Source organism: Barbatula barbatula (genome assembly GCF_947034865.1).
Source record: "Barbatula barbatula genome assembly, chromosome: 20".
Lineage (NCBI taxonomy): Eukaryota > Metazoa > Chordata > Actinopteri > Cypriniformes > Nemacheilidae > Barbatula > Barbatula barbatula.
The window spans coordinates 21,224,163-21,237,511 of NC_136783.1; the positions used below are offsets into that span (position 1 = coordinate 21,224,163).

Genomic DNA, 13,349 nt, shown 5'->3' on the forward strand with positions numbered 1-13,349 from the left:
TCCAAGAAGAAGAAGATGAAGAAGAAGTGCTCTCATAAACGCAAGACAAGACAGAGGAGAATATATCCATTAAAGTCTTTTTCACATTAAGTATTCTCAATGCTTCAAAACAATTCATCTGATCCACTATGAGCGGATGGACCGATGTAATCTTGACAACAACTGACACCATGATGTCTATGAGGAGACCCTAAATGTCTTCATTTGTGCTCGGAAGACGCCGGAAGTTCTCTAAACATGTTTAACGTCACGTGGGCGAGAAACACATCACACAAAATAGATTTTTGGGTGAACTTCCCCTTTAAGTCTCTTTTAAAGTCCACCTCCTATCAATATTGGTCCATTAAAGGAAAACGAACACATTTCTGAGAATGTTGTCACTGGGAGCTCTAGGATCTTTCATGAATACGGCCCTATTTTAGCATATTTTATTCTTAAGAATGGTTGTTTCATGATTGCATGTTTCTTTTAAACATAATTTATGAACCAAACTGTATTATAATCATTTTGTATTCATATGAAACACCTTTAGTATAAAATGGCATACATCATATCAAAAAGATTTAATACAAGACTTGCTTATACACATCAAGTGATCAGAGTTGATTTGAAAACTCTTTTGGACATGTGTGCTGTCAAACTCTTGATCTTTTAAAGACCTGTCCATTCCACGACATCTCATATGTTTGGTAATCTACACAATATCATTCAATGTTTTATTTTACTTTACTGGGTACATTTATGATTTCACAAAATGTGAATAATCCAATTAAACAAGATTAAAACTAAAAAGTTAATTCAATTTGTGTACTTAAATGTTTTACTCCACCATAAAACTTACGTTTGTTCTTATTTAATATATTAATACCTCACTATTAACCGGAAGTGTGCCGATGTGCGCATGCGCCCCTCTTTGCGCGAGCTGCATTATTTAAGCTTTACTCTCTCCACTAACAAACAAACACGCACGAAAACAATCAATCAATCAATCAATCAATCAATCATTTAAAGCGTGATTAAATCACTGTGTGTTTATCTGACCCGCTGTGGTTCTGGAAGATTCGTTGGTTATTCATGTACTGACGCAGAGTTGACACAACAATCTCATATGAGCAGCGTCTACACGATTGTAAGATCTATACACTCATACTCACTGTATTTCTCCGGTTCAGATGATCTGTTTTGTCCGGTCCGGTGTAATTTCAGCCGCGATCCATCCCGTGAGAACCGACCGACCGACCGGGTGCCAACAAACCGGCTGCACAGAAACTCCTCACAGCCCCGCCTCCCTCATGAATATTCATCACGTACTGCCACGTTCGGCGAGTTCGCTTATCTGACTGGCTGAGCGAAGACGTCACAAATCTTGCATTCGGACGGTTCATAAATATAAAGTCGGTTATATGATCACCGGTTCCCGTCACCACATTAAAGCGCAATAATCTAAACATTCGCCACTGATTATGCATTTCGTTTGGTGTTAAGTGATTTAAAAAGATGCTAAGAAAACAACAACAAAAAAGCGCTCTGTCTTTGAATGTCCACACAGAGACTGTATTGTGTTAATGGACAGTCCCTCTATTGACAGACTCTTGTATCAAACAAAACAAACTTCATATATTCATATTTATTAAACACGTTCTTAACGCACGAACACTTATGATGAGATTTTAAAGGCTGACAGTAACTTGTTTAAGTGCATTAAATTCAATTAATGCTAAATAGACTACAAGACTCGCTCAGATCTTCAGTCTGGACTTGTGTGTCAGTCTGCAGATTTGATCAGTCGGCGTGTTTCTGTCTGAAACTTTCTAAAAGTCTGCTAGTGTGTGATGTCTAGATTAAAACAATCTGTGCAGATTATAAAAGTCTTGTAGTGTATTCCAGCCATTAGTTGCTACATTCATTTGTGACACTTTTGCGTGCATTTAAATCATCAAATACAACAAAACTACAGTTTATCGATTTGGAAACATTGAAACAAAAAACATTGTCATGTACTCCCAACAAAACAATACACCTTTGAATGTAACCAAGTACACAGAACGGTCCATCAAATAAACACATACGCATTTGATTCAGTGACTGAAATAAACCTGTCCGATTTGACTTAAAGACTGTAAACTCTCTGTGCCAGAGCAGTGCATTGTGGGTAATTTGGGTGTCAGCGTTTCCCCATCATCTTAAGCAGGAGCTTTAGAAGATAAGAGCTGTTCAGTTAGTAACATATAGTGTGTGAAATGAGTATAATAATGACGATAACTCTGTTGTGTATAACTGTACCTGTGTGAGATGATAATTTTCATCCACCAGCTGCTCTATGATGCTAAAATGATCCGTGTTGGGAACGTCTTCAAAAGACACTTTAAACCCAGCAGACGCCAACAGCTAAAACAAAACACACACAAAACATCATCACCAATTTATTTAGTTGAAGGTGTCATGTGAGTAAATGAAGGTAAAATCTTTCACTGTTATAATGTTTCTGTGATGTCGCAACACTATGTGTCTTTATGTCTGCAGTACAGATGGTGGTATGTCTTAGTAATAAAGTCTTCAGTTTATGTAGTCTTACTTTGAAATATTCCTCAGACTGTTTGCGGAACTCGGGCGAGTCATTCTGTGCTACAGCGATCACTATATCACACGACGAGACGCTGAGGCGTGACACCAGCTGACTCGGACTGTTCCTTACAGCCACTTCCCTGTGATTTATAACACATGTGTAAACAATCCAACGCAACTGAAAATGAAGATTTCATGAACAGATGAAACACTGACTCAGTCATCTTCAGCGGCTCGTTCACGTAGGTGGACAGAATCGGCTGTAGGTCATAAATACCGCTGACTAGAAACACACCTGAGAAATACATTAGATGATTAGATTAGATTCAACTTTATTGTCATTACACATATACAAGTACAGTGTAACGAAATGTAGTTTAGGTCTAACCAGAAGTGCAGGATATACAGTTAGAATAAATACAGAATACAATAGTGAGAATATAATACAGTGGGCATGGACTATAAAAATATTTTGCAGTAGGAATGTTCTATGAAAATATGACAGTAGGTAGAACATTCCTACTGCAAAATATTTTTATAGTCCATGCCCACTGTATTATATTCTCCCATATTGTATTCTGTATTTATTCTAACTGTATATCCTGCACTTGCTAACTGCACACCTGAGAAATACATGAGAAACTAAACCGTAGATATACAGTTTAAATAAGGTTTAACATTAACACACATGCTCATAACTGATCTGAATCTGAGAGGATCCACTAAAAGTCATCTTATTAAACACAGCAGATGTAAAGTCACCTTTGAGTTGAGGTGATATGTCATATTGTGACCAGTCAGTGGACAGAACCATAGCAGCCAGGTGAGCTCCTGCAGAATGACCACACAGATAGAGCCCACTGTGTGTGTGAGAGAGAGAGAGAGAGAGAGATCAGCAGAGATAAAGCAGGACTCTACTGAGACACAGAAACAGAAAACATTAGTGACCTGATATGTGAATACTGCTGAAGAACAGACACAACACTTCGCCGCACCTGTGACACCATCAAATCCATGTTTCCTAATGAGATAAACCGATACAAATAACTTGATAAATCTTGACCTTTCTCTAATACTCGTTTGCTTTTACTCTCTTTCTGCTTAAACCATAATAAGTCTTCTGTACCTTTGGGGGCGATGCTGTAACCCACGGCAACCACCACCACACCTTTCTGGACGAATGGGACAGCCAGAAACCCAGACTCATCTTTACTGTGAGTGACAAGAGACCCGAAACAGACCAGAAAACATTCTTCATGTGCAGAACCAAAGTGACTTTTAAGTCATATCATTTATCCCTAAGCATTTCTGGGGATTGAACATTGAGGAGGAGAAATCCTAAAATTCAAAGCTATGCACACATGCAAATGACCCCGACACACACAAAACATTTCAAAGACATTGAAAGATACCTGAGAAACTGCCAGTAGCCACCATGAAAGTAGATCAGCAGTTGAACGTCTGAAACATTTCATATCGGAAAACATATTCTACATACAGGTCTTCGTATGTAAATCAGTGGAACGTTTGCTGTGCATCTCATCATTTAAACAGCCACCATGGCAGTATTATACAGATTTTAATATCAAATCCAAAACAAGGATAGAACTGACCAATCTCTATAATAACAGTATTTTATGGTGTCTGATGCTTAGATCAGTGTGTGTTACAGTATATAAGTCCGGATTGATGTGGTTTGACCGTCTAATGGCTCTCACCTGGAGACGAGATGCTAGGAACATAAACATCCAGTTTCTCTTCCTCTCCATCACCGTATGGAACGTCCAGCAAAGTCTGAGTGACAGCTCGAGCCTTCTCTGTGCCTACACACACACACAGCACACTATTACTAGCTCATGCTAATGTAGGTCACGTGCTCAAAGCTAATTGAAGCTTTCCTGTATCTCAGTGGTAAGAGCATTGCATTAACAACACAAGGTTGTGTGTTGGATCACAGGGGATTGCACATATCTATGTATAAATGTATAGGATAATGCAATGTAAGTCGCTTTGGATAAAAGTGTCTGCCAAATGCATAAATGTAAATGTAATTGAAGGACCAGAATGCTTTTGGTAATCTGTAAAGTGAACTTAATCACAAAACAAAGTAGAGAAACGAGTTCACACACATTAAGTAATTTAGCAGATGCTTTAATCCAAAGCGATTTACAGAAAGTTCAGGAAGCAATAAGTGATATGTCATAAAAGAGCAACAATACAAGAGGTGCTAATGCAAAGATACTAGTGTCAACAAAAGCCCTTAGAACACTACCTGTTGAGAGAAGAGGGTTAGTCTAGGGTTTGTTTTTCACACACACGAATCAATCACAGCTAAATGGTATAAACACACCTGACTTTAGAGCGGCCACATGGGCTTTGATGACATCATCGGCGGACATCCTGTGAGACCAGCGGCTCGGTGAATACTGCCGCTCGAGCGCCTGTCAAAACACAAACATTTACCCACAAGTGCTTTCAGTTAAAGTCTCCGCACTTCACCGCCATGTTTACAGCGATTTCAGTCATACAAAATGAAGACAAAGATCTGTTAAATCGCTCGCTAAGGTCGTAATAATACACGACAAATTTCCCGCCAACGATTAGATCGGACGCCAACGCTTCAAATTGCACTAGAAACACTTGCTCAAACTACTGCGCATGCGCAGAACACTTGACTCGACACAAACGGGACTCCTTTGGCAAGAAAGACTACAGTGCACTCTTACTTCCTTCACAGTAGCAGCACTGTAGTGCAGTATCTGTTAATATATCAACACACACACAGCGCCCTCTGTTGGCAGAGCTACACACATATATAGGTATAAAGGCAACTATCTTCATAAATATGCAGTATGGAAGTATGTATGTATGCTGTGAACTTGTATATTTCAGACTGGATGACCTACATTCAATACTAAATACATACTACAACACATTATATGATGTATCCCAAAATGCCTCGGTGTTTTTCAGGTCAACCCTTTATTTTCAGGAAGAATAATCAATCGAGGCGAAAATCTTTACCATATCTTTAATTTAACTGTCAAAATTAAACGCAGTCTTAGATTAAAGAATAATTCAGATTGTATATCCTTCCTTTCACATTAAACATTTGTCATAATAATAATATAAATAATGGCGGCCAGTGCCGTTTTGACCGAGACAGTTTTTGACAATAAGGAATAAGAACACGGACTCATTACTCATGTTTGATCAATAATCACTCACTCACATCTCTGCTCATGTTCTTCCATTCACTCATGATGATTGACATCTGCCCGGAAACTCCAACAGGACCTTTGAACCATCTGAACGACGACGTTAAGTAAACACAAAGTCAACCATTAAACGTGCACTGCCCGACCGACGCGTTATTTCATTCAGCGTGGTGTTTAATGAACGCGCACATAACGCGACATAACGTGACATTTATAACATCATAACTTTAAAATGAAAAGATTTAAAAATCCATTCATCTCCCCACATTCCCGCCTGGCGTTTCTGAGCGTGACGTCACGGCTAAATTATAAACACACCGGAAGGCCGAACGCCGATCGATTAACCGAACAGGAAATCCAGCGTCTTTAGTAGATCAGTGCGCGAGAGAGGCTGCGCGTATCCCGCAGCCCTATTGGTCCTTTGAGTGACGTCATGACGCAGCTGAAATAAAGAGACAAACGGGCTCTGGCGGGACATTCGAAGTGTCATTGTGAAGCTCTGCGAGTGTTGAATATATATATTCATATAAACTAGAAGATGGATTGTTTGAACGTCGCACGGATTGTAACTAATTCACCGCGGAAGGTGAGAGGACAAATACAGGTGAGTCAATTCATTCAATAAACATTCAATACATTTCCGTTTAACCCGCGAGTGACTCTGCAGCGATGCTGTAACAGCTTGCGCGTGTTTTTATAAAGAATTAATGAATGAATGAATGAATGTAGAAATGCTTCTGTGATGTCAGATGTCAAATGCTTCGTGTGAATGTGAAGTTGAGTGTAACGGAAAGTGTCAATATTGTCTCTTTGTTCTCAGGTTGTTTTCGGACCGATGTTTTCGGGGAAAAGGTGAGTGAGAACACGTGTAATTCATGATATAAAGATAAAGAATCTCTTCAAGCACTATATACTGTCAATCCGCGTTTGTTTGGTTTCGCGGATCCGATGGCGCCAAATGGAGTTAGCGCGCAAACCGCGGTTACATTGTTCACACTTCTAACATACTAACAGTGTAACTTATGCCATCAGACAGTAAAGGCAATAAATAACAGTCATGGATTCTCTAGCTAGTGATTGTGATGCAGGATCGCGAGGGCTTTGATGAGATGTAGCTATTGTTTCTGTTTTTGCGGTCTCTTTGAAACGCATCGTTGCAACACAGTAACCCAAACAGCCCTGTGATATAATAAACTTTCTCCGTGTGTTTGTCAATTACATTGTTGTTCGTTTTTTGGCAGCACTGAACTGATGCGTCGCGTCAGACGCTTCCAGGTCGCGCAGTATTCCTGTTTGCTCATTAAATACGCCAAAGACACGCGATACTCACAGACGGGAATGGCCACACACGACATGTATGACTACTGTTAATAATATCATGTTCTGGAATAAAGCTGTTGAGGTGTCAATGCCTGATGGTTTTGTGTGACATCTGCTGTAGGAGCACGATGGAGGCGGTGCCTGCGAACCGTCTGAGTGACGTCAGGACGCTGGCGCTGCAGGCCTGCGTCATCGGCATAGACGAGGGCCAGTTTGTAAGTTTACAGTTTAATTGCCGATTTTATTAAACCGTTTGTTGGTGTTGACAGACTTGATTTGTTCTGGACGCTGTACAGTAGGAAATCATGGTAAATATAATTGCACAAAAAGAAAGACCAAAGTTCTTGGAAAGTCAACGAAGAAACAATTTGACCGAAAGTGCTTTGAAGAACCGAAGAGCGGACTAGTGAAGAACCCTTTCTCATGTTTGATAAGGCAGCAGGGGTTCAGTCCTCTCGTTTAGTGTTCATGGTTGGTTTAATAACTCTTGTTGTGTGTTCAGTTTCCAGACACCGTTGAGTTTTGTGAGGAGATGGCCAACATGGGAAAAATCATCATCGTCGCTGCTCTGGATGGAACGTTCCAGAGGAAGGTACAAACGTGTTTATCATCATCATGAACAGCGTAAACAGTTCACAGAAAACAGTGTGATAAATCGCCTACTTCCAGACTATATAGTAGGCAAAAATGAGTAGGAGTCATGAATAGTATGTCCAAAACCTAGAAATACCCCGATGGTCCACTACTTCCGCTGAGATTCGTGAGTGCAAATCGGATGGACTCTTGTCTATCCCATGATGCCATGGGAGTTGAACAACGGTCAAATTTCAAAAGTAAATCAAATAAAGAGCATACGGGTCACATGACCATAAAACATGGCGGACGCAGTATGTCCCAAATGTATTCATACTACAACCACACATACTATATAGAACGTAGTATTATAACGGCCAATAGGTTCTTATTCAAACTCCATACCTAATGTTACAGTATGGCATTTCACACGCAGCCTACCCTTCATTGAATATTTGTGTAATAATTTCAGCTAGCAGTGTTGATGACCTTTAACCTATGTTCTGTCTGCAGCCGTTCGGTAACATTCTGAATCTGATTCCATTGGCGGAGAGTGTTGTCAAACTAAACGCTGTCTGCATGGAGTGTTTCAAAGAAGCTGCTTACACCAAGAGGCTCGGAGCAGAGAAAGAAGTGAGAGCCTCGAAGACTTGGACTCACTACAGGAAGAAGTGAAAATCCCTCTCCTGACATCCGTTGTTTCTTTCTCGTCCTCAGGTGGAGGTGATCGGAGGGGCCGATAAGTATCATGCCGTGTGTCGTCAGTGTTATGGCGGTCTGGTGGTAGGGAAAGAGAATCGTGATCCTCAGAGAGAAGAGACGCCACCACACCTTACAGCAAAACAGATGGACCGAAGCGCTCCACGCAAACTCTTCTCTTCCCTTCATCTCTGATGATCGTCATGTGTACTGTAATGAAACGTCACTTTAAAGATGGAAATCAACTTTTCCTCTGTATATAATCACATCTCCTAGTTTTAGTGGGTCTAGCAAAATATGTTTGTGTGTTTTTGTCTTGTTTTGAAAAATGATATGAGTTTGCTTTTACTCTAGGCATGTTTGTTTTAAAGGGATTTTAACTTATTTGTCTGCCAAAACAACAAGCTGATGCTATAAAACTGCCACATATGATGTGTTATGATTAATGTACATTTCAATAAATGTTTTACTTGAATATCTTTGTCTATACAGCACTTGACAAATTGTCACTTTGCTTCATCTGCATTCAAAGTGGTTTTGCACTCTATTTGACTTTTGTGGATATAACATTTCTATTTACTAAAATAGTACCAAATGTACACAACTTGTCAATGACTCCATTTTAACAAATGTCTAAACTTCCAGGCAAAATATAGTGTGTGTATATACAGAGCAAACCCTTACATCCCTAAAGGTGGTCAACTTTTCAAGTGCATAAGCAAGAGGACTAAAGTGATTTTGTAATGTGATCTGATCGTAACGTGTAATCTAAACCTGTTGGTTCACAATCATAGACAGACAAGAGGCTTTCATACAACCAGCGGTTCATATTGGCAGCAGCAAAAAAAAATTGGAACCGTGAGTTTAGAGAGAATTTACATGAATGATATGTGTCATAAGTACCAGATGAATCAAATAAAAAACAACCCAAAAGCAAACGTAATATGTAAACTCACAGCTCATCTCAATGTAAAGAAAAAAATTGATTTGTAAGAGATAATGAAGCCAACAATACATGTTTGATCAGCTGGATGGTTCAATAATACTGATCCAGAACAAACAGGCACGTGAATTAAAATGAGAAATGCGGTTGATGCAGTATATGATTAAAATTAAGCAATACTGCATTCATGGAAAGTTGAAATACCACAAAAAGGTATTTTATGTTGTAACTGTGGGGGCGTGAACCATTATGACACCTAACTAGACCGTCTCTCACGCTTAACGTTGAGGACTCTTACCTGCTTCAAGCCTCCCTTGCGTTTGAGACACACCTGTTCTGTCTGTTGATTTGAATTCAGGTCAATATTAAATGAGAGTTGAGCAGAAACACTAAACAGACGCATGAATTCAGACGAAACTTTATTTGTCTCAGTATTCACGGTCACTCAAGTTTCTCCACATACACAAAATCATTTAGTTTTTTGTAAAATGCAATTGAAACTTTAACACAGATAACATGTACACACGAGCTCGTTCACAACCAAACTGCTTTTATTTCCATGTTCACAAGATGTTGAGAAGTGAAATCTGTTATTTGGAAAATGAACTGAAGCTCATTGAAGCGTTCTTCTGTTGTTCATGAACACAATGAGCGGGGTCATGCAGTTCCTGTCATGAACACACAGTGTTTGTCTGTTTCTGTCAAACACACCACATTCCAACTGAAAACACTAAACGCCGCTGTCATCCCAGCCAGGAAACACAACAAAGACATCACGCCGTCTGAGCCGTGCACCTGTCACTAGTTTCACATCTCTTTAGTGCAAATCTGATCTAAGCAGACGACAAAACATAAGAAATAAGAAAATAAGAAAAAGTATTTACAGTTTTTCTCATCACACGGCTAACAGTCAGCACTCCTATTGGCCGGCTGTTGAGGCTCCGCCCATATCATGAGCTAAGTGCCATCTCTCTCTCTCTGCGGTGTGTCAGTAGGTGGGTGGCTGATAGTTGCTCTGTCCGATCGGATCGGCGTTTGATGCGAAGGGTGGTTGCTGGTAGATGTCTTGGCTGTTGTTCTGGAAGGATGGATAAGTGGGAGGGGCGTAGGTATCGGCCGGCGCCTCAGGGTTGTTCAGGGTCACGTCTCCAACACCCTGACGAAACCTCACCAGGGCGAAATAAGTTAGCGCACCCTAGAAGAGAAACCAGGAGTGATTTAACACGACTTCAAAAGAGCCATGAGCCCTGAGAGATGTCACACACTCACCCACGAGCCGATGGAGAAGAATGAGAAGGCGATAACGGCATGAACTGCGTCCGTCGGGATGCCACGCGTGTCTGTGGTCTTCGCCCACTGATCTGCGGTCAGACAGAAACACACGAACCACAGGAACGTCCAGGCACCTGATTCACACAACAAACAAACAATTCAATTTTTCTCTCTTTCAGTTAATACACGCTCACAAAACTACACCTCTAAGTCATCAAAGATTTACATTAAATCTTCTCCCCGGGATCACGTTTTAAGATCTTAAAGAGAAGATATTCAAGAAAACTCACTAACCTGAAAATGACAGATCAGCCATCACAATGTATTTTCTCTCCTGAGCGTTGCTCATGGAAGGCAGGAAAGCGTCAGCCATTAGGAAGGCTGCACATGCCAGGAAGGCGATGACACCGATGCCCACCCCATAATGACAGACGCCATCGTTTGTGTTGAAGACACACTTGACTTCAGATGACTCGATGGCGTTCACGTAACCTTCAGCTGTTATAGAGGAGAATACCACGATAGCAAACACCTGCGACACACGGAACACAGACATCCATCAAACACGGTGAGGAGGTTCTTTAACACCACTGTTGCTAAGGTGTTGCTATGGACCAAACCCTCCAATATGCAGATCGCGATGGTTTGCAATAAACTCTTCGAAAAAGTTATGTATGGTCAAAGTTTTAGGTCGATGCGGAGAGTATAGTATCTATCTGGCACGCGGATGTTAGCTGGGAAATGCTGCGTGCGTGCGCATGATAGCGTGTCAATCAACAACCAGCATAACGACGCAAAATTTGTTATATTCATTTTTGTATGTTTACAATATGTCGGATTTGTTTAATGCAACGATAAAACATGGCTGTTCACTTTCAGAAGTTGTACTGATGCTTTATTTTTCCTAAAATAATGTGAAATATATGTTGGTTAAATCCTTTCTTTTATACATTTTAAATAAATTTTAATTGATTTTAGAAAAAACGAAATATCGTATTGCATATCGAATATCGTATTATTTAGCATGATATTGCATTTTCCCACAATATCGCACAGCCCTAGTCTGGAGGTGTAAATAAATGTAGATTGAACAGGAAAACTCATCTGGATTTGAGTAAATGTGATGAGAAATGTTTGAGTTGATATTGAGATCTTCACTAATATTGACTTGATCACAGACGAGACGAATCTGAGCTCACTGTTGACGTCTCTCCTCAAACTCTCATGACAGACACGTTTGTCAGATGTATGACTCTCAGGAGAAACATCTGAGACGCACATGAGAAGTTTCCATTTAGTCTGCATTTAATGTCAAGGAGAAATCTGTAAACTATAACACCAGTCGAAGTTCTGCTCAACAAACCCAATAAAAAAAGTCAAATAAAACGTTTCCTCAACCTGCCCAGTTACTGTTGTTTGAGATTCATTCCGACAAATTATTCCAGATTCATCTCGTACTCATATCTGAATCATAAATACGTGAAGTGAGATCAATCAAATCAATCTTGAGAGAGAGGAAGAGGTCGCAACCACACGCTTCTGTTGACGTGTGTCATGCAAATGTGTCACGCAGGAGATGGTGCACCTGAAAGCTCAGACTTCAGAATGAATGTAGGACAAGCTGACGTGTGACCCGATCATGTGGGCCGAGGGGTCGCAGGCCTCTCCTGTTACCTGCCATCTGTTGTGTTTACATGTCAACACCGTGAGGAGGGCGAGGGGCACATTCTGTCCTCGTGTGGACACAAACACTCTCTCACTCCACCACACATGATTCAATGACTGATGGAGCTCAGGCCGGTGCTTTATCACTATTTACTGTTTCATTTCACCGTGGAAAGTCCCTCAGCAGTGACTGACACTCACAACTAACAGCAGTACACCTGAAACTTTACAATTATAGAGATTTAACATTGTGTTTTATTACAAAAACACATGAACATGAAGTGATGTTGAAACTCTTTAAAAACAATCAGATTCTCTTCCACACATTCCTCCATTTGAACATCAAAACTCTCATTAAACATGATTTAAGCTTCTCTCCGTTTACAAGTGAACACGAATACAACACTCCACTCAAACACGTGTGGAAATATTAAAAGACGATAAAATGAATGAACGATCAGTTATAAAGTTGCAGTGACGTATGTTTTAAACCTACTGTACAGTTGATTGACACATGTCACTCACCCAGCTGAGGAAGCGCGTGATAGTTTGAGGTTGTTTGATGTATTTAACGAGATCAAATCCCGATCCGGCCAGAGACGCTCCGTACACAGTGCTCGACTCCATCTGTGTGTGTTGTGTTGTCCACACATACACACACACACACACACTCTCTCTCTCTCTCTCTCTCTCACACACACACACACGACAGCTGAAACACAACTAACTCACTGACACGCGACAGAGCGATGTCCGATTCGCGAAGGATCGACTCCTTTGACCGGTTCTTTTAATTGTTTCGGTTGAGCCGAATGGCAGAGTTTGTAAAGACCTCGATCGACTCCGTTCACATTAAAAGCTTAATCTGTGTAATTTATCTAAAGTGTGGATAAAGAAAATCACTTTACTGTTTAACTGACTAAACAAATCATTACTGACTGGCGTTCGGGGTTTTTTGGAAAATGATCCGTGTATGTTTGAATCGGTTCACTTCCAAACCCATTTAAAGGAACCGTTCAAACGAAATGAATTTGACATTGAAGCTTTCATACTAAAATCTTACACAAAACCTAAAAATGACACTTTACACATTC

At 40.4% G+C, this 13,349-nt stretch overlaps 3 protein-coding genes across 5 annotated transcripts; 1 reads left to right on the forward strand and 2 right to left on the reverse strand.

The window, feature by feature from the left end:
* Nucleotides 1-1,430: 1,430 nt before the first annotated feature.
* On the reverse strand, nt 1,431-6,129 carry afmid (arylformamidase). Of its 2 annotated transcripts, none has more exons than XM_079483896.1 (11): nt 5,798-6,129; nt 4,916-5,006; nt 4,284-4,388; nt 3,978-4,026; nt 3,692-3,777; nt 3,514-3,586; nt 3,328-3,425; nt 2,782-2,860; nt 2,576-2,705; nt 2,284-2,388; nt 1,431-2,194 (listed from the first exon to the last, which is right to left on the reverse strand). In XM_079483896.1, the coding sequence occupies exons 1-11, from the start codon at nt 5,837-5,839 to the stop codon at nt 2,165-2,167; spliced, it is 888 nt and encodes a 295-aa protein (XP_079340022.1). In that variant the 5' UTR covers nt 5,840-6,129; the 3' UTR covers nt 1,431-2,164. The 2 variants fall into 2 exon arrangements, with proteins under 2 accessions (XP_079340022.1, XP_079340023.1); XM_079483897.1 differs by lacking the exon at nt 5,798-6,129 and adding an exon at nt 5,183-5,309 and having other exon boundaries at nt 1,515-2,194.
* tk1 (thymidine kinase 1, soluble) lies at nt 6,118-9,413 on the forward strand. 2 transcript variants are annotated; one of them, XM_079483898.1, is made up of 7 exons: nt 6,118-6,387; nt 6,604-6,635; nt 7,025-7,138; nt 7,225-7,318; nt 7,606-7,695; nt 8,190-8,309; nt 8,394-9,413. In XM_079483898.1, exons 1-7 carry the CDS (start codon nt 6,322-6,324, stop codon nt 8,568-8,570), a joined length of 693 nt encoding a protein of 230 aa, XP_079340024.1. In that variant the 5' UTR covers nt 6,118-6,321; the 3' UTR covers nt 8,571-9,413. The 2 variants fall into 2 exon arrangements, with proteins under 2 accessions (XP_079340024.1, XP_079340025.1); XM_079483899.1 differs by lacking the exon at nt 7,025-7,138 and having other exon boundaries at nt 6,222-6,387; nt 8,394-9,161.
* A 276-nt stretch (nt 9,414-9,689) lies between these two features.
* Nucleotides 9,690-13,230, reverse strand: syngr2b (synaptogyrin 2b). Its single transcript, XM_079483374.1, has 4 exons — nt 12,781-13,230; nt 10,885-11,122; nt 10,588-10,724; nt 9,690-10,513 (listed from the first exon to the last, which is right to left on the reverse strand). Exons 1-4 carry the CDS (start codon nt 12,880-12,882, stop codon nt 10,307-10,309), a joined length of 684 nt encoding a protein of 227 aa, XP_079339500.1. The 5' UTR covers nt 12,883-13,230; the 3' UTR covers nt 9,690-10,306.
* Nucleotides 13,231-13,349: the final 119 nt, after the last annotated feature.

Excerpts from the sequence above, each read along its gene's own strand:
- afmid (XM_079483896.1), bottom strand. The coding sequence starts at position 5,839 with ATGTCAATCATCATGAGTGAATGGAAGAACATGAGCAGAGAT. Across the intron at positions 3,426-3,513 it reads CAGCAGTATTCACATATCAG|TGGGCTCTATCTGTGTGGTC; the intron begins GTCACTAATGTT and ends TCACACACACAG. Across the intron at positions 2,195-2,283 it reads AAAATTATCATCTCACACAG|CTCCTGCTTAAGATGATGGG; the intron begins GTACAGTTATAC and ends TATCTTCTAAAG.
- tk1 (XM_079483898.1), top strand. The coding sequence starts at position 6,322 with ATGGATTGTTTGAACGTCGCACGGATTGTAACTAATTCACCGCGGAAG. Across the intron at positions 6,388-6,603 it reads AGGTGAGAGGACAAATACAG|GTTGTTTTCGGACCGATGTT; the intron begins GTGAGTCAATTC and ends CTTTGTTCTCAG. Across the intron at positions 7,319-7,605 it reads GCATAGACGAGGGCCAGTTT|TTTCCAGACACCGTTGAGTT; the intron begins GTAAGTTTACAG and ends TTGTGTGTTCAG.
- syngr2b (XM_079483374.1), bottom strand. The coding sequence starts at position 12,882 with ATGGAGTCGAGCACTGTGTACGGAGCGTCTCTGGCCGGATCGGGATTT. Across the intron at positions 11,123-12,780 it reads TCACGCGCTTCCTCAGCTGG|GTGTTTGCTATCGTGGTATT; the intron begins GTGAGTGACATG and ends CGTGTGTCGCAG. Across the intron at positions 10,725-10,884 it reads GGCTGATCTGTCATTTTCAG|GTGCCTGGACGTTCCTGTGG; the intron begins GTTAGTGAGTTT and ends TGTGTGAATCAG.